Below are 24,281 nucleotides of genomic sequence, written 5' to 3' on the forward strand. Positions count from 1 at the left end.
GAGTGGGCTGCAATGGGAGGACTTTCGAGGAATTACCCCCCCCCCTGATTAAAATTGCCAAGTAAAAGTGGGCTGCAGTGGGTAATTCCTCAAAGTCCTCCCATTGCAGCCCACTCTTACGTTGCAATCTTAGTCAGGGGGTGGGTAATTAAAGTCAATTTACCCCCCATAAACAAATTACCCCCCCCCAACAAAATGGGATATTTTAGGACGGACATTTGACCGGGCCATTCTGTATTTTTTTAGTTTAATTTTATTCGTTTTCAATATAGTTGAAAATTTGATCTTAGATCTTAGTAGACAGGAAATTTATTTTTTAATCGTTTTCAGTATAGTTGAAAATTTGATCTTAGCTCTTAGTAGACAGGAAACTGTCTTCTTGACGTCGTAATTTTAAAAGTTCCTGCGGTTTCGCGTGATCACTTTCATTTCCTTTGTGTTTTAATCTAACTGGCCATTCGCGGCGCGAAATCCAACTACACTTGTTAGAAATTTCTAAATCACTTAAAGTATTTAGTAGCAAACGCAACGCAAACTCCATCTCAGTGTAGAGACTGCATTCGCAGTGCAATTAGACCTGCTACAAAAATCAATCAGCAGAACAGGCGTAATTGAAAAGCGTGGATAAATTTCGGATAGGTTCTTTGCAGTTTTCTTGCTGGCTTGATGACGTCTGCAGGTTATTCAGTTCTGGCTACGTCCTCGCAGAGCATCTCACTCCGTGGACCATAATTTTATAACCATAAATTTATAACATTACATTTTACTATTCCTCAGTCCTTTTAGCTTAAGCGAAGAAGGATTTTTTGGCTATATTTATTCGTCTTCGTTTCAGTGCACTTTACTGTTCAGGATCAGGGAAAAACACCTGTGCCGTCACACAGTGGCACGTGTTGCACCTGGGCGTGACAGGTGTCTCGCCCCCGTGCTCCGGCTGCCTAGGTGACTGGTGGATTGCAGGCTGCTGGTTGGGAGGCTGCCGGTTGCTAGGCTGCTGGTTGGCAGGCTGGTGATTGGTCACATCGCCAAAAAGCCTCCGTCCTGCTCGCCTCGTCCTTCTCGTCCTTCTCGTCCTGAAATTTATTCGCAAACAGAATTAGTCTTGCTTTTGACCAGCTCATTGATTCTCATTGTTCACCGCTAATGGGACTCAAGCCTGCCTATTATATAAAGGGGATCCGAGCCCTGAATAATTTTCGATTTGGCAGATTATGGATTATGTCCTGAAGTGTCCTGAAGTTTTGCAGGGGGTGTTTGTTGGCTTACAAGAAACAAAGCAATACCTGATTGTGGTGGTAGTTGGCGATGCTACATAATCCCCACGTTCATCTATGTGTTCATCTGCTACTGTACTGCCATTCTCCACTGATTGCCTTCGTATGGGTGGCATGTTCAACGCCTCTCTCCTGGCCATACGCTGCGCCGCCGTCAAAACATGACGCGTTCGCCTCCGAGGCGGAGCTGTCCGAGTGGTCTCTGTTACATGTTCTGGAGGCACATGCTCCCCCATTCCTTCCCTGCTTCTTCCATCCCCGTTCTCTCTATCATGACTGTCTCCTGATAACATTTCCTATTTTTTTTCTTTGTCGCGTTAATTTGTCACGTTTCTCGACTAAGTTATCGTATCTATCAATCGCTAGTAATGACATGTAACTTTGTTCTGTAATTATATCCATGCTTGTCCCGCAATTCTTGTCATTCAGGTGCTGGCAAAGTCGCGCCAACTTTGTATTTATTTGTGACTTTTTTCCTAATCTGTGGCTCCATTTCTTGATATAGTCTGGCTCAAACTGGTCCAAATGACCTAATGTACGTTTGAATTATGCATTAAAATTGTTTTTATTGTGTCCCATAAACTAAGGTCTCAAAACTCTGATCTCTCCGGGATATTTTCCGCTCGTGCCCCCCCCCCCCCCCAGTTATAGAGCACGTGCAATTCCATAGTAAATCATTTTCTAAAACTAACTGTTCGTGCGTCTGGGGGTGCACAAATAATATGCGTACCCATTGAGCTGGGGGGGGGGGGGGGGTTACAAACGGAAAATATCCCATATTTCACTGCAAGTTCATTCCGAAGTTCAGCAGATGATTTGGTCGTCAGGGAAAAACTTGGCAGAGACCGACCATATGTATGCCCGAAGGCAAACGTTCGGGACCATAACCTTTGACACGTTCCTTAAATGATATAGTCTGTCCCTTAAATTGAAAGAAACAGCTTGACCCATAACGTTGAAATATATATAAGCAAACGTTTCAATTACTAGGAAATGTCAGAAGGTCAAAGATCAAATTTAGAAAAAAGGAAAAAAATGGGGCTACAAGAAACAAGCGTTGGCGTTAGAATGATCATTTTGCTCACTTACATAATTTGGCGTTTTCCGAACCTTCGATTAGAGCTTTATAGCTTTATTTCGACTTTATGGGACGCGCTATATATTTCAGTGATCATTTGTTTGAATTTTATCAAAACTTCGCTTGCATTGCTCGTTTATGGGTTTCATTAAATAGTCTATCTCATATATAGCGTGTGCCATAAAGTTGAAACAAGCGAACGTTTCGAAAGCCACAGATTAGAGTTCAAAGGTCAAAATTTAAAACATGCAGAAAAAAATGATGAATGAAAGCTTGATGGAGAAAACGTTGACATTCAAATGAGCATATTGATGCTCAATTGCATGTTTTGGCGTTTTTCGAACGTTCGCTTATTTCAACTTTATGGGACAGACTATAGTAAGTCCCATAAAGTTTCAACGCAAGGGAACGTTCGAAAAACTCCCGACAAGCAAATGAACAACGAAATGCTGATCTCTGCATGTTTTACATTTCAACTTTGACCTCTAAAATGTTCGATAGCGTTGGAACTTTTTAGGTCTGACTATAAACATGCAGATAGCAGTAAATATGATGCTCACTTGTATGCCTCAAGCTTTTCGAACGTTGCACATTCATGGGACTATAACTATAGTCTGTCCCATAGAGTTGAAATAAGCGAACGTTCGAAAAAGGCCAAAAACGTTCAATTGAGCATCAATGTGGTCATTTGCATGTCAACGTTTTGTCCATTACGCTTTCATTCATCAATTTTTTCTACATGTTTTAAATTTGAACTTTGACTTTTGAACTCCTGTGGCTTTTGAAACGTTCGCTTGTTTCAACTTTATGAGACACGCTATATTTGAATGTTTTAAACTTGAACTTCGTTTTATTTTGAATCTCATTAGGTTGTTATTGGAAATCGAATCTCGAATCTATGAAACTTGAAAGTGGTAACATTATATGACCTCTAAAATTGGGGTGCGCTATAATTGGAAAGACCCACAACATTCAACTTACCAATTATCCATTTATTTATGAATGTGAGTGGATTGAATGCAGATTCACAAGTTCGCGATAAATATATCGTTTATATTGCGATTATATTATAATGTTGACTACCCACGCTTTAGACCAGGAATGAAATGACCAGGCTAGACCGATAAGTAATTTGATTTTACGCTAAGAACTATCTCAAACACGAACCGATGATAGATTTTGACGTGCGTAATAGGGTTAATAGGGACAGTGCCATCGGTGAATGATGGTTCTCACTGCAGCCAAGCGTTTGTTCTGTTCGTGGTTCGCCTCTATATCAGTAGAGACAATATTGCAACGGAATTGGGTTTTAACGCGAAGAGAACCGTTGCAGTGCAGTGAAAAGTAACCGCAATAATTCGCAGTTTATTTTATTTTAGATAGAGCTAGACGTCATGTTAAATGGACAGCCGTCAAATCAGAACGAAACCCGGTTTTTTTTTAAATCCGAAGCCCAACTATAGAACCCCCCACCGCAGCGAAAATGCCAAAAGGCAGACAGTGGATATAGTTTTGTGGCCGCAGAATACGTATAATTGAAAACATAGCTGGCAGATTGCCAGAAAATAGCCGCAATAGATTCGTAGATCGGCAGTCTAAAAAAACAGTAAAAAAGACAGATAAAAAACAATTGTCTTTTGATTGAAAGCTTATCTGTTATATTTTGATTAAAAATCTGTATAAGTTATTGCTGCCTATATTAGCTGATCTCAAAAAACCTTCATTTAGAGTGACACAAACCCATTTGACCTTATCTCTTTGAATTAAAGTAAATAAAAGTCAATTTCAAAGTGAGGAAGTCATTTTTGAGAGTGAGGTAAGTCAAGTGTGACCAAAAATTTAATCACGCGAATGAACAAAAAACACGCTCCACTAAGAGAGAAAAATGACGTCACGCATGCAATTCAGTTGAAATTGCATGAACGAATGAACAAAAATTGGCTGTGACGTCATATGGTCGTAACAAAAATCATGACGACGAAATAAAAAAAACATAGCAGGACAAGTCCTGACGTACAATTCAAAGAATTTTCATTGACTAAAGAGAAAAAGCAGACCTAGAATGGACTAAGATTGAATTGAGAAAACCATTTTTAAAAAATTCTGATAAAAAAATAAGAAAAAAAACAGAAAATCAATGTGAAAATGCCGCATGTGAACAAAGAAACCACTAACGAGAAACGAAAATTTAATTCACACAAAAATTTAGGCCTAGAATGAGCTTTGAATGGATTGGGAAAACCATTTAGAAAAAAATCCGATCCAAAAAATCGAAAAAACAGTAAAAATCAGAGTGAAATTGCCGCATGTGAACAAAAAACCACTACCATGAAACCGAATTTTTGTTCAAACACCATTTTCTCACTCTACTTTAAAATTAGAGCGAAAAAAATTCACGCCGCAAAACCACTCGCTTTTTCGCTCCATTTCCTGTTTCGGTGTGACCAAAATCACTACTCCAATTTGACTTCAAAAATCATGAAAATGTGTGAACAGATCTTAAAAAAAAAGACAGCGCCCCAATACAATTCAAATTCTTTGAATTGTAAAAAACCAAGAGAAGGCCAATAATAGCCCCAGCTATCGCTGTGCGGCTATTAAAAAAACCTTGTCGATAAATAATTTTCCATGCTCCGAGACTACGAAATGTCTTGCAACTGGGTGCTCTTGCTGCTCACGCGGCTGGTGGTTAGTCTCAGGCAAATTGCCGCCATTCTGCTTGCTTTGTTCTTACCGCCCATCACATTAATTATAAAATAAGAAAATTCAATTTCTGCTTTGTTAAACAGTAAATTGCGTAGGTTTATTTTAAACTCTGTTCAGTAGATGTATCCGTTCTTGTCCACTTCCATCCTTGGTTCATCCGTCGGCCTCAGCTATATCCTGATTGTGACCTGATGAAATTTGTTGACTGATTTGTTGCGTCAATTTTTCACATTTATCAATTTACACTAAATTATCTTATCTATCAATCGCTAGTAATAACATTAAACTTTGTTCTGTGAATATATCCATATTTGTGCCGCAAATTTTTTCCGCGCGTCGAAGTGACACCAACTTTGTTTTAACTTCGGTTTTCCTAGTAAGTGGCTCTGTTGTCCGATATAGTCTGTCATGAATTGTTGTATGTCTGTAGTTCTGGTAAAATTCCATTTAAAACAGGAATAGGTCCAAAGAGGTCCATTACAAAGTATATCGCAAACTAAATTGAATGAAAATATTACTCTAGGTGCGTCTGGTCCCTGTTTAGAGGCAGCCTGTTCATCATATCTCGCCTTGCCAGAATCTGTGCTGCCGTCAACTTCTGTTGCCTTTGTTTACGAGGCGGTGATTTCCGAGGGGGCTCGGTTACGTGGTCTGCAAACATCGAAGATTGCGATTTACCCTCTTGCAGCCTTTCACTTCCTTCCCTAATCCTTCCAGCACCGTTATCAATATCTCAATTGTCTCCTGGTGAAGTTTTCTGGCTTTTATGTTGCGCTAATTTGTCAAATTTGTCAACGTTCACTAAGTTATCTTCGCTACCAATCGCTAAAAATAGCATGGATATTAGTTCTGTAAAAATTATCATGCTTCTGCAGCAAATTTTTCCTTTGCACGTCGATGGATTGTAACTTCGTTTTTCCCAATCTATGGCTCCGTTTTCCGATATATTCAGAGAAGTGTGTAGTTTTGGTAAAGCTCATATAAAACTGGGAGAGTTTCAAAGATGTCAATTACAGAGTATGTATATCCCAAACAAAATAATTAGAAAACAAATTGGTCTAAGTACGACCGATCCCTGTTTACAGGCAGCCTCTTCATCGCATCTCTCCTCGCCAGACGCTGGGCTGCCTGCAAAACCTGTCAAATTTGTCTACCAAGCGGAGTTTTCTGAGGGAAGTCGGTAACATGTTTTGCAAACACCGCTGATATCGAACTATCATCTTTCAGCCTTCCAACAAATCGTGGTAAAGTTTCCTAGTTTTTTTGAGTTAATTTGTTGCATTTATCAATCTCCACTAATTTATCTTTGCCATCAACCACTAGAAAAGACCTGAAAATTTGTTCTGTAAAAAATCAAAGCTAGTGCCGCAATTTTTTTGTCGCACGTGGTTGAAGTGCAATCAAGTCTCTATTAAGTTCGTTTTTCCTTATTGTGGTCTCCGTTTTGTGATAGTCTTTCACGAATTGTTGTAGGTCTGTAGTTGTGGTAAATTTCTTTTTAAAACTGGGATATGTCCAAAGAGGTCAATTACAGACTATAAATATCCCAAACTAAACTATTTTGAAATATTACTCTAGGTGTGGCTGATCACTATATAGAGATTTAGAGGCAGCCTGTTTCTCATCGCATCTCTCCTTGTTAAACGCTGGGCTGCCCTTGAAACCTTCTAACCTCGTCCTCGAGGCGATGCTGTCCGAGGGGCTCAGTTACATGTTTTGCAATCACCACAGATTACGATTCATCCTCCTGCAGTTTTCAATTCTTTCATTGTTCCTTCCATCGCCGTTATCTATATCTTTATTGTCCTTTGTCCTTGTGAAAATTCCTGGCTTCTTTGTTGTATTAAATTGTCATATTTATCAATCTCCACTATGGTACCTAATCTATAAAGCTAGTATTGACATGGAGTTTTGTTCTGTAATTATATCACCGTTTGTACCAAAAATTTGTTTTTGCGTACGCTGTTGAACTGACACCAACTTTGTATTGACATTGATTTTCCTAATCTGTTGCACTGCTTTCCGATAGTCTTTCGAGAACTGTTATAAGACCGTAATTCTAGTGAAATTCCATTCAAAACTGGGATAGCTCCAAAGTGGTCAGTTAGAGACTATTAATGTCCCAAAATATAGTATTCAAAAATAATACTCTAGGTGCGTCTGATCACTATTAAGAGGCAGCCTGTTCGTCGCATATCTCGTTAGACACAGGGCTGTTCATAAAACCTGCCAACCTTGTCTACGAGGCGATGCTAGCCGAGGAGCTTAATTACTTGATGATGACATCTCCTGTTGATGACATCTCTCTGATGATATTCCTGTTTTTTGTTGCGCTAATTTTTCACTTTTGTTGACTGAAATATCATGTCTATCAATAGTTTGTAAAAATATGTAACTTCTGTCTGTAAACATATCCATGCTTGTCCCGCAATTCTTGTCATTCATGTGCTGGCAAACTTGTGCCAACTTTGTATTTCTGACTCTTTTCACAATCTGTAGCTTCTTCTGTCGTTTTTGTCTAGCCCCCGTGCTCCGGTTGACTAGGCGACTGGTAGATTGCAGGATGCTGGTGGTTTGGATGCTGCTGGTTCGGAGGCTGCTGGTTAGCAGGTTGCTGGTTGGGAGGCTAGTGATTGGTCACATCGTCAAAAAGCCTCCGTCCTGCTCGCCTCGTCCTTCTCGTCCTGAAATTTATTCACAAACAGAATTAGTCTTGCTTTTGACCAGCTCATTGATTATGCATAGTGCTCGTTCTCATTGTTCACCACCAATGGGACCGGAGCCTGCCTAACATATAAAAGGGTGCAAGCCCTCAAAGATCATGGATTATGGATTATGTCCTGAAGTTCTGCTGGGGGTGTTTGCTTATGAAAAACCGAGCAGCATGACTTGTTTATGATGGTAGTTCGCGATGCTACATAGTCCCCATGTTCATCTATGTGTTCCTCTGCTGTTGTACTGACATGCTCCACTGATTGCCTTATGGGTGGCATGTTCAACTCCTCTCTTCTAACCAGACGCTGAGCCGCCGTCAAAATATGTTACCTTCCCCTCCGAGTTGGAGCTCTCCGAGTTGACTCTGTTACATGTTCTCGAAGCACATGCTCCCCCATTCCTTCATTGTTTCTTTCATCGCTGTTCTCTCTTTAATGACAATCTCCTGATGACATTTCCCGTTTTTCTTTGTCGCGTTAATTTGTCACGTTTCTTTGTCACTAAGTTATCGTATCTATCAGTAGCTAGTAATGACATTTAACTTCGTTTTGTAAACATATCTATGCTTGTCTTGCAATTCTTGTCAATCACGTGCTGGCAAAGTTGCGCCAACTTTGTATTTATTTGACTTTTTCCTAATCTGTGGCTTCATATCTTGATTTAGTCTGAACACTTGTGCTCCGGTTGATAAGTGACTGATGAACTGAAGGCTGGTGGTGGTTGGTTAAGAGACTGCTGGTTGGGAGACTGGTGGTTGGCAGGTTGCTGTTTGGGAGGCTAGTGATTGGTCACATCGCCAAAAAACCTCCGACCTGCTCGCCTCGTCCTTCTCGTCCTGAAATTTGTTCGCAAACAGAATTGGTCTTGCTTTTGACCGGCTGTTTGATTATGTATAGTGCTCGTTCTCATTGTTCACCGCTAATGGGACTGGAGCCTGCCTAACATATAAACGGCCCCAGCCCTCAAAGATTGTTTTGGCAGATTATGGATTATGACCTGATGTTCTGCTGGGGTGTTGGCTTATGAGAAACCGACCAGCAGTACCTGGTTATGGTGGTAGTTGGCGATGCTACATAGTCCCCATGTTCATCTATGTGTACCTCTGCTGCTGTACTGCCACACTCAACTGATTGCCTTATGGGTGGCAAGTTCAACTCCTCTCTTCTGGCCAGACGCTGAGCCGCCGTCAAAATTTGTCACCTTCGCCTCCGAGGTGGAGCTGTCCGAGTTGACTCTATTACATGTTCTCGAGGCACATAATCCCCCATTCCTTCACTGTTTCTTTCATCGCTGTTCTCTCTTTAATGACAATCTCCTGATGACATTTCCTGTTTTTTCTTTGTCGCGTTAATTTGTCACGTTTCTCGACTAAGTTATCGTATCTATCAATAGCTAGTAATGAAATTTAACTTCGTTTTGTAAACATATTTATGCTTGTCTTGCAATTCTTGTCAATCACGTGCTGGCCAAGTTGCGCCAATTTTGTATTTATTTGCTTTTTTAGTAATCTGTGGCTTCATATCTTGATTTAGTCTGAACCCTTGTGCTCCGGTTGAGAAGGTGACTGACGAATTGCAGGCTGGTGGTGGTTGGTTAAGAGACTGCTGGTTGGGAGACTGGTGGTTGGCAGGTTGCTGTTTGGGAGGCTAGTGATTGGTCACATCGCCAAAAAACCTCCGACCTGCTCGCCTCGTCCTTCTCGTCCTGAAATTTGTTCGCAAACAGAATTGGTCTTGCTTTTGACCGGCTGTTTGATTATGCATAGTGCTCGTTCTCATTGCTCATCGATAATGGGACTGGAGCCTGCCTGACATATAAAGGGTGCGAGCCCTCAAAATGTTTTTGGCAGATTATGGATTATGTCCTGATGTTCTGCTGGGGGTGTTTGCTTATGAAAAACCGAGCAGCATGACCTGTTTATGATGGTTGTTCGCGATGCTACATAGTCCCCATGTTCATCTATGTGTTCCTCTGCTGTTGTACTGACATGCTCCACTGATTGCTTTATGGGTGGCAAGTTCAACTCCTCTCTTCTGGCCAGACGCTGAGCCGCCGTCAAAATTTGTCACCTTCGCCTCCGAGGTGGAGCTGTCCAAGTTGACTCTATTACATGTTCTCGAGGCACATGCTCCCCCATTCCTTCACTGTTTCTTTCATCGCTGTTCTCTCTTTAATGACAATCTCCTGATGACATTTCCTGTTTTTTTTTGTCGCGTTAATTTGTCACGTTTCTCGACTAAGTTATCGTATCTATCAATAGCTAGTAATGAAATTTAACTTCGTTCTGTAAACATATCTATGCTTGTCTTGCAATTCTTGTCAATCAAGTGCTGGCAAATTTGCGCCAACTCTGTTTTTATTTGTGACTTTTTCCCAATCTGTGGCTTCATATCTTGATATAGTCTGAACCCTTGTGCTCCGGTTGAGAAGGTGACTGACGAATTGCAGGCTGGTGGTGGTTGGTTAAGAGACTGCTGGTTGGGAGACTGGTGGTTGGCAGGTTGCTGTTTGGGAGGCTAGTGATTGGTCACATCGCCAAAAAACCTCCGACCTGCTCCCCTCGTCCTTCACGTCCTGAAATTTGTTCGCAAACAGAATTGGTCTTGCTTTTGACCGGCTGTTTGATTATGCATAGTGCTCGTTCTCATTGCTCATCGATAATGGGACTGGAGCCTGCCTGACATATAAAGGGTGCGAGCCCTCAAAATGTTTTTGACAGATTATGGATTATGTCCTGATGTTCTGCTGGGGGTGTTTGCTTATGAAAAACCGAGCAGCATGACCTGTTTATGATGGTTGTTCGCGATGCTACATAGTCCCCATGTTCATCTATGTGTTCCTCTGCTGTTGTACTGACATGCTCCACTGATTGCCTTATGGGTGGCATGTTCAACTCCTCTCTTCTAACCAGACGCTGAGCCGCCGTCAAAATATGTTACCTTCCCCTCCGAGTTGGAGCTCTCCGAGTTGACTCTGTTACATGTTCTCGAAGCACATGCTCCCCTATTCCTTCATTATTTCTTTCATCGCTGTTCTCTCTTTAATGACAATCTCCTGATGACATTTCCTGTTTTTTCTTTGTCGCGTTAATTTGTCACGTTTCTCGACTAAGTTATCGTATCTATCAATAGCTAGTAATGACATTTAACTTCGTTCTGTAAACATATCTATGCTTGTCTTGCAATTCTTGTCAATCACGTGCTAGCAAAGTTGCGCCAACTTTGAATTTATTTGCCTTTTAAGTAAACTCTGGCTTCATATCTTGATTTAGTCTGAACACTTGTGCTCCGGTTGAGAAGGTGACTGATGTATTGCAGGCCGGTGGTGGTTGGTTATAAGACTGCTGGTTGGGAGGCTGGTGGTTGGCAGGTTGATGGTTGGGAGGCTGGTGATGGGCCACATCGCCAAAAAACTCCGATTTGCTCGCCTCGTCCTTCGCTACCTGAAATTTTTTCGCAAACAGAATTAGTCTTGCTTTTAACCAACTCATTGATTATGCATAGTGCTCGTTCTCATTGCAGACCGCTAATGGGACTGGAGCCTGCCTACCTTTTGAAGAGTCCGAGCCCTCAAAGATTTTTTTGGCAGAATATGAATTATGACCTGATGTTCTGCTGGGGGTGTTGCTTATGAAAAACCGAGCAGCAGTACCTGGTTATGGTGGTAGTTGGCGATGCTACATAATCCCCATGTTCATCTATGTGTTTTTTTTGCTGCTGTACTGACATGCTCCACTGATTGCCTTTTGGTTGGCATGTGCAACTCCTCTCTTCTGGCCAGACGCTAAGCCGCCGTCAAAATATGTCACCTTCACCTCCGAGATGGAGCTGTCCAATTTGACTCTGTTACATGTTCTCGAGGCACATGCTACCCCATTCCTTACCTGTTTCTTTCATCGCTATTCTCTCTATAATGACGTTCTCCTGCTGACGTTTCCTGTTTTCTTCTTTGTCGCGTAAAATTGTCACGTGTCTCGACTAAATTATCGTATCTATCAATAGCTAGTAATGACATGTAACTTCGTTCTGTAAACAAATCTATGCTTGTCCTGCAATTCTTGTCAATCAAGTGCTGGCAAATTTGCGCCAACTCTGTTTTTATTTGTGACTTTTTCCCAATCTGTGGCTTCATATCTTGATATAGTCTGAACCCTTGTGCTCCGGTTGAGAAGATGACTGACGAATTGCAGGCTGGTGGTGGTTGGTTAAGAGACTGCTGGTTGGGAGGCTGGTGATTGGTCACATCGCCAAAAAACTTCCGACACGCTCCCCTTGTCCTTCTCGTCTTGAAATTTATTCGCAAACAGAATTAGGCTTGCTTTTGACCAGCTGTTTGATTATGTATAGTGCTCGTTCTCATTGTTCACCGCTAATGGGACTGGAGCCTGCCTAACATATAAAGGGTGCGAGCCCTCAACATTTTTTTGTCAGATTATCGATTATGTCCTGATGTTTTGCTGGGGGTGTTGGCTTATGAGAAACCGAGCAGCAGTACCTGTTTATGAAGGTAGTTGGCGATGCTACAAAGTCCCCATCTTAATCTATGTGTTCCTTTGCTGCTGTACTAAAATGCTCCACTGATTGCCTTATGGGTGGCATGTTCAACTCCTCTCTTCTAACCAGACGCTGAGCCGCCGTCAAAATATGTTACCTTCCCCTCCGAGTTGGAGCTCTCCGAGTTGACTCTGTTACCTGTACTCGAGGCACATGCTCCCCCATTCCTTCCCTGTTTCTTTCATCGCTGTTCTCTCTATAACGACGGTCTCCTAATAACGTTTCCTGTTTTCTCTTTTTCGCGATAATTTGTCACGTTTCTCGACTAAGTTATCGTATCTATCAATAGCTAGTAATGAAATTTAACTTCGTTCTGTAAACATATCTATGCTTGTCTTGCAATTCTTGTCAACCACGTGCTGGCAAAGTTGCGCCAACTTTATTTCTGACTTTTTCTTAATCTGTGGCTTCATATCTTGATTTAGTCTGAACCCGTGTGCTCCTGTTGAGAAGGTGACTGATTAATTGCAGGCTGGTGTTGGTTAGTTAAGAGACTGCTGTTTGGGAGGCTGGTGTTTGGCAGGTTGCTGATTGAGAGGCTGGTGAATGGTCACATTGCCAAAAAACTTCTGACACGCTCGCTTTGTCCCTCTCGTTCTGAAATTTTTTCGCAAACAGAATTAGTCTTGCTTTTGACCAGCTCATTGATTATGCATAGTGCTCGTTCTCATTGCTCAACCGCTAATGGGACTGGATCCTGCCTAATATATAAAGGTTCCGAACCCACAAAGATTTTTCGGCAGATTATGGATTATGTCTTGATGTTCTGCTGGGGGTGTTGGCTTGTGAAACCGAGCAGAGTACCTGGTTATGGTGGCTGTTGGCGATGCTACATAGTCCCCATGTTGATGTATGTGTTCCTCTGCTAATGTATTGTCATGCTCCGCTGATTGCCTTATGGGTGGCATGTTCAACTCCTCTCTTCTGGCCAGACGCTGAGCCACCGTCAAAATATGTCACCTTCGCCTCCGAGATGGAGCTGTTCGATTTGACTCTGTTACATGTTCTGGAGGCACATGCTCCCCCATTCCTTCCCTGTTTCTTTCACCGCTGTTCTCTCTATAATGACGGTCTCCTGATGACATTTCCTGTTTTTTCTTTGTCGCGTTAATTTGTCACGTTTCTCGACTAAGATATCGTATCTATCAATAGCTAGTAATGACATGTAACTTTGGTCTGTAATCATGTCTATGCTTGTCCTTCAATTCTTGTCAATCACGTGCTGGCAAAATTGCGCCAATTTTGTATTTATTTGTGACTTTTTCATAATCTGTGGCTTCATATCTTGATTTAGTCTGAACACTTGTGCTCCGGTTGAGATGGTGAGTGATGAACTGCAGGCTGGTGGTGGTTGGTTAAAAGACTGTTGGTTTGGGGGCTGGTGATTGGTCACATCGCCAAAAAACTTCCGACACGCTCGCCTCGTCCTTCTCGTCCTGAAATTTATGCGCAAACAAAATTAGTCTTGCTTTTGACCAGCTCATTCATTATGCATAGTGCTCGTTCTCCTTGCTCACCGCTAATTGGACTGGATCCTGCCTAACATATAAAGGATTCAAGCCCTCAAAGATTTTTTGGCAGATTATGGATTATGTCCTGATGTTCTGCTGGGGGTGTTGGCTTGTGAAACCGAGCAGAGTACCTGGTTATGGTGGCAGTTGGCAAAGCTACATAGTCCCCATGTTCATATATGTGTTCCTCTGCTGCTGCACTGACATGCTCCACTGATTGCCTTATGGGTGGCATGTCCTACTCCTCTTTTCTGGCCAGACGCTGAGCCGCCGTCAAATTTTGTCACTTTCGCCTCCGAGATGAAGCTGTTCGAGTTGACTCTATTACATGTTCTCGAGGCACATGCTCCCCCATTTCTTCTCTGTTTCTTTCATCGCTGTTCTCTCCATAATGACGATCTCCTGATGACATTTCCTGTTTTTTCTTTGTCTCGTTAATTTGTCACGTTTCTCGACTAGGTTATCGTATCTATCAAAAACTAGTAATGACATGTAACTTCGGTCTGTAATCATTTCTATGCTTGTCCTGCAATTCTTGTCAATCATGTACTGTCAAAGTTGCGCCAACTTTGTATTTATTTGTGACTTCCTAATCTGTGGCTTCATATTTTCATTTAGTCTGAACACTTGTGCTCCGGTTGAGAAGTCGACTGATGAACTGCAGGCTGGTGGTGGTTGGTTAAGAGACTGTTGGTTGGGAGGCTGGTTATTGGTCACATCGTCAAAAAACTTCCGACACGCTCGCCTCGTTCTTCTCGTCTTGAAATTTAATCGCAAACAGAATTAATCTTGCTTTTGACCAGCTCATTGATTATGCATAGTGCTCGTTCTAATTGCTCACCGCTAATGGGACTGGATCCTGCCTAACATATAAAGGTTTCGAGCCCTCAAAGATTTTTCGGCAGATTATGGATTATGTCCTGATTATGGATTATAACCTGATTAAATCCTGAAACCGAGCAGAGTATCTGGTTATGGTTGCAGTTGGCGATGCTACATAGTCCCCATGTTCATGTATGTGTTCCTCCGCTGCTGTACTGAAATGCTCCACTGATTGCCTTATGGGTGGCATGTTCAGCTCCTCTCTTCTGGCCTGACGCTGAGCCGCCGTCAAAATTTGTCATCTTCGCCTCCGAGGTGGAGCTGTCCGAGTTGACTCTATTACATGTTCTCGAGGCACATGCTCCCCCATTCCTTCCCTGTTTCATTCACCGCTGCTCTCTCTATAATGACGGTCTCCTGATGACATTTCCTGCTTTTTCTTTGTCGCCTTAATTTGTCACGTTTCTCGACAGAGTTATCGTACCTATCAATAGCTAGTAATGACATGTAACTTCGGTCTGTAATCATATCTATGCTTGTCCTTCAATTCTTGTCAATCACGTGCTGGCAAAATTGCGCCAAGTTTATTTCTGACTTTTTCTTAATCTGTGGCTTCACATCTTGATTTAGTCTGAACCCGTGTGCTCCGGTTGAGAAGGTGACTGATTAATTGCAGGCTGGTAGTGGTTGGTTAAGAGACTGCTGTTTGGGAGGCTGGTGTTTGGCAGGTTGCTGATTGAGAGGCTGGTGATTGGTCACATTGCCAAAAAACTTCTGACACGCTCGCTTCGTCCCTCTCGTTCTGAAATTTTTTCGCAAACAGAATTAGTCTTGCTTTTGACCAGCTCATTGATTACGCAGAGTGCTCGTTCTCATTGCTCACCGCTAATGTGACTGGAGTCTGCCTAACATATAAGGGGTTCGAGCCCTCAAAGATTTTTTGCAGATTATGGATTAGGTCCTGATGTTCTGCTGGGGGTGTTGCCTTATGAAACCGAGCAGAGTGCCTGGTTATGGTGGCAGTTGGCGATGCTACATAGTCCCCATGTTCATGTATGTGTTCCTCTGCTGCTGTACTGACATGCTCCACTGATTGCCTTATGGGTTGCATGTTCAACTCCTCTCTTCTGACCAGACGCTGAGCCGCCGTCAAAATTTGTCACCTTCGCCTCCGAGATGGAGCTGTCCAAGTTGAGTCTATTACATGTTCTCGAGGCACATGCTCCCCCATTCCTTCCCTGTTTTTTTCATCGCTGTTCTCTCCATAATGACGATCTCCTGATGACATTTCCTGTTTTTTCTTTGTTGCGTTAATTTGTCACGTTTCTCGACTAAGTTATCGTATCTATCAATAACTAGTAATGACATGTAACTTCGGTCTGTAATCATATCTATGCTTGTCCTGCAATTCTTGTCAACCATGTGCTGGCAAAAATGCGCCAACTTTGTATTTAATTGTGACTTATCCTAATCTGTGGCTTCTTATCGTGATTTAGTCTGAACCCTTGTGCTCCGGTTGATAAGTGACTGATGAACTGAAGGCTGGTGGTGGTTGGTTAAGAGACTGTTGGTTGGGAGGCTGGTGATTGGTCACATCGCCAAAAACTTCCGACACGCTCGCCTCGTCCTTCTCGTCCTGAAATTTATTCGCGAACAGAATTAGTCTGGCTTTTGACCAGCTCATTCATTATGCATAGTGCTCGTTCTCCTTGCTCACCGCTAATTGGACTGGATCCTGCCTAGCATATAAAGAGTCCGAGCCCTCAAAGATTTTTTGCAGATTATGTATTAGGTCCTGATGTTCTGCTGGTGGTGTTGCCTTATGAAACCGAGCAGAGTGCCTGGTTATGGTGGCAGTTGGCGATGCTACATAGTCCCCATGTTCATGTATGTGTTCCTCTGCTGCTGTACTGACATGCTCCACTGATTGCCTTATGGGTTGCATGTTCAACTCCTCTCTTCTGACCAGACGCTGAGCCGCCGTCAAAATTTGTCACCTTCGCCTCCGAGATGGAGCTGTCCAAGTTGAGTCTATTACATGTTCTCGAGGCACATGCTCCCCCATTACTTCCCTGTTTTTTTCATCGCTGTTCTCTCCATAATGACGATCTCCTGATGACATTTCCTGTTTTTTCTTTGTTGCGTTAATTTGTCACGTTGCTCGACTAAGTTATCGTGTCTATCAATAACTAGTAATGACATGTAACTTCGATATGTAATCACATCTATGCTTGTCCTGCAATTCTTGTCAACCATGTGCTGGTAAAGTTGCGCCAACTTTGTATTTAATTGTGACTTATCCTAATCTGTGGCTTCTTATCGTCATTTAGTCTGAACCCTTGTGCTCCGGTTGAGAAGTGACTGATGAACTGCAGGATGGTGGTGGTTGGTTAAGAGACAGTTGGTTGGGAGGCTGGTGATTGGTCACATCGCCAAAAAACTTCCGACACGCTCGCCTCGTCCTCTCGTCCTGAAGTCTAATCGCGAACAGAATTAGTCTGGCTTTTGACCAGCTCATTCATTATGCATAGTGTTCGTTCTCCTTGCTCACCGCTAATCGGACTGGATCCTGCCTAGCATATAAAGAGTCCGAGCCCTCAAAGATTGTTTGGCAGATTATGGATTATGTCCTGATGTTCTGCTGCGGGTGTTGGCTTATGAAACCGAGTAGAGTATTTGGTTATGGTGGCAGTTGGAGATGCTACATAGTCCCTATGTTCATATATGTGTTCCTCTGCTGCTGCACTGACATGCTCGACTGATTGCCTTATGGGTGGCATGTTCAACTCCTCTCTCCTGGCCATACGCTGCGCCGCCGTCAAAACATGACGCGTTCGCCTCCGAGGCGGAGCTGTCCGAGTGGTCTCTGTTACTTGTTCTGGAGGCACATGCTCACCCATTCCTTCCCTGCTTCTTCCATCCCCGTTCTCTCTATCATGACTGTCTCCTGATAACATTTCCTATTTTTTTTCTTTGTCGCGTTAATTTGTCACGTTTCTCGACTAAGTTATCGTATCTATCAATCGCTAGTAATGACATGTAACTTTGTTCTGTAATTATATCCATGCTTGTCCCGCAATTCTTGTCATTCAGGTGCTGGCAAAGTCGCGCCAACTTTGTATTTAATTGTGACTTTTTCCTAATCTGTGGCTTCATATCTTGATTTAGTCTGAGCCCTTGTGCTCCGGTTGAGAAGTCGACTGATGAACTGCAGGCTGGTGGTGGTTGGTTAAGAGACTGTTGGTTGGGAGGCTGGTGATTGGTCACATCGCCAAAAAACTTCCGACACGCTCCCCTTGTCCTTCTCGTCTTGAAATTTATTCGCAAACAGAATTAGGCTTGGTTTTGACCAGCTCATTGATTTTGCATAGTGCTCGTTCTCATTGATCACCGCTAATGGGACTATATCCTGCCTAACATATGAAAGGTCCGAGCCCTCAAAGATTTTTTGGCAGATTATGGATTATGTCCTGATGTTCTGCTGGGTGCGTTGGCTTATGAAACCGAGCAGAGTACCTGGTTATGGTGGCAGTTGGCGATGCTACATAGTCCCCATGTTCATGTATGTGTTCCTCTGATGCTTTACTGACATGCTCCACTGATTTTATTTTGGGTGGCATGTTCAACTCCTCTTTTCTGGCCAGACATTGAGCCGCCGTCAACATTTGTCACTTTCGCCTCCGAGATGAAGTTGTTCGAGTTGACTCTATTACATGTTCTCGAGGAACATGCTCCCCCATTCCTTCCCTGTTTCTCTCACCGTTGTTCTCACTATAATGACGGTCTCCTGATGACATTTCCTGTTTTTTCTTTGTCTCGTTAATTTGTCGCGTTTCTCGAATAAGTTATCGTATCTATCAATAACTAGTAATGACATGTAACTTCGATCTGTAATCATATCTATGCTTGTCCTTCAATTCTTGTCAATTACGCGCCAACTTTATTTCTGACTTTTTCCTCATCTGTGGCTTCATATCTTGATTTAGTCTGAACCCGTGTGCTCCGTTTGAGTAGGTGACTGATTAAATGCAGGCTGGTGGATGTTGGTTAAGAGACTGCTGTTTGGGAGGCTGGTGGTTGGCAGTTTGCTGCTTGGGAGGCTGGTGATTGGTCACATTGCCAAAAAACTTCCGACATGCTCGCCGCGTCCTTCTCGTACTGAAATTTATTCGCAAACACAATTAGTTTTGCTTTTGACCAGCTCATTGATTATGCTTTGTGCTCGTTCTCAATGCTCACCGCTAATGGGACTGGAGCCTGCCTAACATATAAAAAGTTCGAGCCCTCAAAGATTTTGTTGCAGATTATGGATTATGTCCTGATGTTCTGCTGGGGGTTTTGCCTTATGAAACCGAGCAGAGTACTTGGTTATGGCGGCAGTTGGCGAGGCTACATAGTCCCATGTTCATGTATGTGTTCCTCTGCTGCTGTACTGACATGCTCCACTGATTGCCTTATGGGTGGCATGTTCAACTCCTCTCTTCTGGCCAGACGCTGAGCCGCAGTCAAAATTTGTCACCTTCGCCTCCGAGATGGAGCTGTCCGAGTTGAGTCTATTACATGTTCTCGAGGCACATGCTCCCCCATTCCTTCCCTGTTTCTTTCGTCGCTGTTCTCTCCATAATGACGATCTCCAGATGACATTTCCTGTTTTTTCTTTGTCTCGTTAATTTGTCGCGTTTCTCGAATAAGTTGTCGTATCTATCAATAACTAGTAATGACATGTAATTTCGGTCTGTAATCATATCTATGCTTGTCCTTCAATTCTTGTCAATTACGCGCCAACTTTATTTTTGACTTTTTCCTAATCTGTGGCTTCATATCTTAATTTAGTCTGAACCCGTGTGCTCCGGTTGAGTAGGTGACTGATTAATTGCAGACCGTTCTCATTGCAGACTGCTAATGGGACTGGAGCCTGCCAACCTTATAAAGAGTCCGAGCCCTCAAAATTTTTTTGGCAGATTATGGATTATGTCCTGATGTTCTGCGGGGGGTGTTGGCTTATGAGAAACCAAGCAGCAGTACCTGGTTATGGTGGTAGTTGGCGAGGCTACATAGTCACCATGTTCATTTATGTATTCCTTTGCTGCTGTACTGACATGCTCCACTGATTGCCTTTTGCATGGCATATTCAACTCCTCTCTTCTGGCCAGACGCTGAGCAGCCGTCAATATATGTCACTTTCATCTCCGAGGTGGTGCTGTCCGAGTTGACTCTGTTACATGCTCTCGAGGTACATGCTCCCCCATTCCTTCCCTGTTTTTTTCAACGCTATGCTCTCCATAATGACGGTCTCCTGCTGACATTCCTGTTTTTTTTTCTTTGGCGCGTTAAATTGTCACGTTTCTCGACTCAATTTTCGTATCTATCAATAGCTAGTAATGACGTGTAACTTCGTTTTGTAAACATATCTATGATTGTCCTGCAATTCTTGTCAATCACGTGCTGGCAAAGTTGCGCCAACTTTGTTTTTATTTAACTTTTTCCTAATCTGTGACTTCATATCTTGATTTAGTCTGAACCCTTGTGCTCCGGTTGAGTAGGTGACTGATTAAATGCAGGCTGGTGGTGGTTGGTTAAGAGACTGCTGTTTGGGAGGCTGGTGGTTGGCAGTTTGCTGCTTGGGTGGCTGGTGATTGGTCACAATGCCAAAAAACTTCCGACATGCTCGCCTCGTCCTTCTCGTACTGAAATTTATTCGCAAACACAATTAGTCTTGCTTTTGACCAGCTCATTGATTATGCATAGTGCTCGTTCTCATTGCTCAACGCTAGTGGGACTGGAGCCTGCCTAACTCATAAAGGGTCCGAACCCTCAAAGATTTTTTGGCAGATTATGAATTATGTACTGTTGTTCTCCTGGGGTGTTGGCTTATGAGAAACCGAGCATGAGTACCTGGTTATCGTGATAGTTGGCGAAGCCACATAGTCCCCATGTTCATCTATGTGTTCTTTTGCTGCTGTACTGACATGCTCCACTGATTGTCTTTTGGTTGGCATGTTCAACTCCTCTCTTCTGGCCAGACGCTAAGCCGCCGTCAAAATTTGTCACCTTCACCTCCGAGATGGAGCTGTCCAATTTGACTCTGTTACATGTTCTCGAGGCACATGCTCCCCCATTCCTTCCCTGTTTCTTTCATCGCTATTCTCTCTATAATGACGTTCTCCTGCTGACATTTCCTGTTTTTTTCTTTGTCGCGTAAAATTGTCACGTGTCTCGACTAAATTATCGTTTCTATCAATAGCTAGTAATGACATGTAACTTCTTTCTGTAAACATATCTATACTTGTCCTGCAATTCTTGTCAATCACGTGCTGGCAAAGTTGCGCCAACTTTGTAATTATTTGTGACTTTTTCCTAATCTGTGACTTCATATCTTGATTTAGTCTGAACCATTATGCTCCGGTTGAGAAAGTGACTGATGAATTAGAGGCCGGTGGTGGTTGGTTAGGAGTATGCTGATTGGGAGGCTGGTGGTCGGCAGGTTGCTGGTTGGGAGGCTGGTGATTGGTCACATCGCCAAAAAGCCAACGACCTACTCGCCTCGTTCTTCTCGTCCTGAAATTTGTTTGCAAACAGAATTAGTGTTGCTTTTGACCGGCTCATTGAATATGCATAGTGCTCGTTCTCATTGCTCAACGCTAATGGGACTGGAGTCTGCCTAACATATAAAAGGTCCGAGCCCTCATAAAGTTTTTGGCAGATTATTGATTATGTCCTGATTTTCTGCTGGGGGCGTTGGCTTATGAGAAACCGAGCAGCAATACTTGGTTATGGTGGCAGATGGCGATGCTACATAGTCCTAATGTTCATCTATGTGTTCCTCGGCTGCTGTACTGACATGCTCCACTGATTACCTTATGAGTGGTATGCTTAACTCCTCTCTTCTGTCCAAACGCTGAGCCGCCGTCCAATTATGTCACCTTCGCCTCCGAGATGGAGCTGTCCGAATTGCCTCTGTTACATGTTCTCGAGGCACATGCTCCCCCATTCCTTCCCTGTTTCTTTCACCGCTGTTCTCTCTATGATGACGGTCTCCTGATGACATTTCCTGTTTTTTCTTTGTCTCGTTAATTTGTCGCGTTTCTCGAATAAGTTATTGTATCTATCAACAGCTAATAATGACTTGTAACTTCGTTCTGTAAACAAATCTATGCTTGTCCTGCAATTCTTGTCAATCAAGTGCTGGCAAATTTGCGCCAACTCTGTTTTTATTTGTGACTTTTTCCCAATCTGTGGCTTCATATCTTGATATAGTCTGAACCCTTGTGCTCCGGTTGAGAAGGTGACTGATGAATTGCAGGCTGGTGGTGGTTGGTTAGGAGACTGCTGGTTGGGACGCTGGTGGTTGGTAGATTGCTGGTTGGGAGGCTGGTGATTGCTCACATCGCCAAAAAGCCTCCGACTTGCTCGCCTCGTCCTTCTCGTCCTGAAATTTGTTCGCAAACCGAATTAGTCTTGCTTTTGACCAGCTCATTGATTATGCATAGTGCTCGTTTTCATTGCTCACCGCTAATGGCACTGGAGCCTGCCTAACATATAAAAAATCCGAGGCCTCAAAAATTTTTTGGCAGATTATGGATTATGTCTTGATGTTCTGCTGGGGGTGTTGGCTTATGAGAAACAAAGCAGCTCTACCTGGTTATAGTGTTAGTTGGCGATTCTACATAGTTCCCATGTTCATCTATGTGTTCCTCTGCTATTGTACTGCCATGCTCCAATGATTACCTTCGTATGGGTGGCTTGTTCAACTCTTCTCTCCTGGCTAGAAGCTGGGCCGCCGTCAAACCATGTCGCCTTCGCCTCCAAGGCGGAGCTATCCGAGTGGACTCTGTTACATGGTCTCGAGGCACATTTTCCCCCCTTTCTTACCTGTTTCTTCCATCGCCGTTCCCTTTACCATGACAGTCTCGTGAAGACATTTCCTAATTTTTCTTTGTCGCGTTAATTTGTCGCGTTTCTCGACTAAGGTATCGTATCTATCAATTGCTAGTAATGACATGTTACTTCGTTCTCTAAGTATATCCACTCTTTTTCCGCAATTCTTGTCATTCAGGTGCTGGCAATGTTAAGCATAATTTGTATTTATTTCTTTTTTTTCCTAATCTGTGGCTCCTATTCTTGATTTAGTCTGGCTCAAACTGGTCCATAATGTAAGTTTGAATTATGCATAAAACTGTTTTTCTTGTGTCCCACAAACTAATGTTTCAAAAATCTGATCATTCCGGGATATTTTACGCCTGTTCTCACAGATTGCGAACTATCTTCATGCAGCATTCAATTCCCTGCCGCTTCCTTCCGATGCCGTTATCTATATCTTTATCATCCGTGATGAAATTTCCTGGCTTTTTTTGTTTTATTATTGTGTCAACTTCTCTAAGTTATCTTCGCTATCAGTCGCTTTAAATAACTTGGATTTGTGTTCTGTAAAAATGACCATGCTTGTGCCGCATAATTTTCCTTCACACGTTGTTGAATTAGTACAATTTTTGTGTTATTTTTGTTTTTTCTAATCTGTGGCTCCGTTTTAAGATACATTCTTTCGCAAACTTGTATAAGTGTGCAGATCCGGTAAAGCTCCATTTAAAACTGAGAGCTTCAAAAATTTCCATTACAGAGTACGTATAACCCAAACAAAATTGTTTATAAAAAGCGTTCGGTCCCGGTTTTGATGCAGCCTCTTCATCGGAATCTCTCCTCGCCAGACGCTGGGCTGCCATCAAAATCTGTCAATCTTGTCTATGAGGCCATGCTGTCCGAGGGGACTCGGTTACAAGTTTTGCAACTACTACAGATTGCCAATCATCGTACAGCCTTCAATTCCTTCCCTCTTTCGTCCATTGCCGTTTTCCATATAAGTATTTTCTTCTGGTGAAGTTTCCTGGCTTTTTTGTTGCGTTAATTTTGACAATTTTGTCAATCTTAACTAAGTTGTCTTAGCTATCGTTCGCTAATAATAGAATGGTTCTTTGTTCTGTAAAAGTAGCCATGCTTTTGCGCGTTTTTTTCTTCGCACGTCGTTGAAGTGCCGCCAACTTTGTATTAATTTCATGATTCCTAATCGGTGGCTCAAGTTTCCGAGAGCCTATCACGAACTGTATTGAGACTTTACTTCTCGTTAGGCTCCATTTAAAACTGGGAGCGGTTCAAAGATGTCAATTACAGAGTATGTACATAACAAACTTAATTATTTAAAAAAAGTACTCCAGGTGATCCCGAAGGCTGTTGAGAGGCAGCCTCTTAGAGGCAGGTCCTTGGCAGACTCTGAGCTGGTGTCAAAACCTGAGGCCTTCGTCAACGAGGCGGCGCAATTCGAGTGGACTAAGTTAAAGTTTCTGCAAACACCGCAAATTGCGAACTGTCCTCATGCAGCCTTCAAATTCCTTCCATATTCGTTCACTCGCCTTTTATCCATTTCCGTATTGTCTCTTGGTGAAGTTTTGTGGCTTTTTGTTGTTCTAATTTGTCAATTTTATCAATCTCTACTATATTATCTTTAAAACTAGTAATAGCATGAATCTCTGTTCTGTAAATAAATCCAGGCTCAAGACGCAGTTTTGTTCTTCGCACGTCGTTGAACTGACACCAACTTTGAAATAAATTTGTTTCTACTCATTTGGCT

At 42.7% G+C, this 24,281-nt stretch overlaps 1 protein-coding gene across 1 annotated transcript; it reads right to left on the reverse strand.

Annotated features, from left to right (window-relative positions):
* Positions 1-787: 787 nt before the first annotated feature.
* On the reverse strand, positions 788-1,650 carry LOC142346502 (uncharacterized). Its single transcript, XM_075398869.1, has 2 exons — positions 1,284-1,650; positions 788-1,073 (listed from the first exon to the last, which is right to left on the reverse strand). Exons 1-2 carry the CDS (start codon positions 1,565-1,567, stop codon positions 842-844), a joined length of 516 nt encoding a protein of 171 aa, XP_075254984.1. The 5' UTR covers positions 1,568-1,650; the 3' UTR covers positions 788-841.
* Positions 1,651-24,281: the final 22,631 nt, after the last annotated feature.

The sequence above is a fragment of the Convolutriloba macropyga genome, chromosome 1 (assembly GCF_964194025.1).
Source record: "Convolutriloba macropyga chromosome 1, txConMacr16.3, whole genome shotgun sequence".
NCBI lineage: Eukaryota > Metazoa > Xenacoelomorpha > Acoela > Convolutidae > Convolutriloba > Convolutriloba macropyga.

Bases quoted from the DNA above. Each gene is read 5' to 3' on its own strand.
- LOC142346502 (XM_075398869.1), bottom strand. From the start codon at position 1,567: ATGTTATCAGGAGACAGTCATGATAGAGAGAACGGGGATGGAAGAAGC. The intron at 1,074-1,283 runs GTATTGCTTTGT...AATAAATTTCAG, and splicing joins CCAACTACCACCACAATCAG to GACGAGAAGGACGAGAAGGA.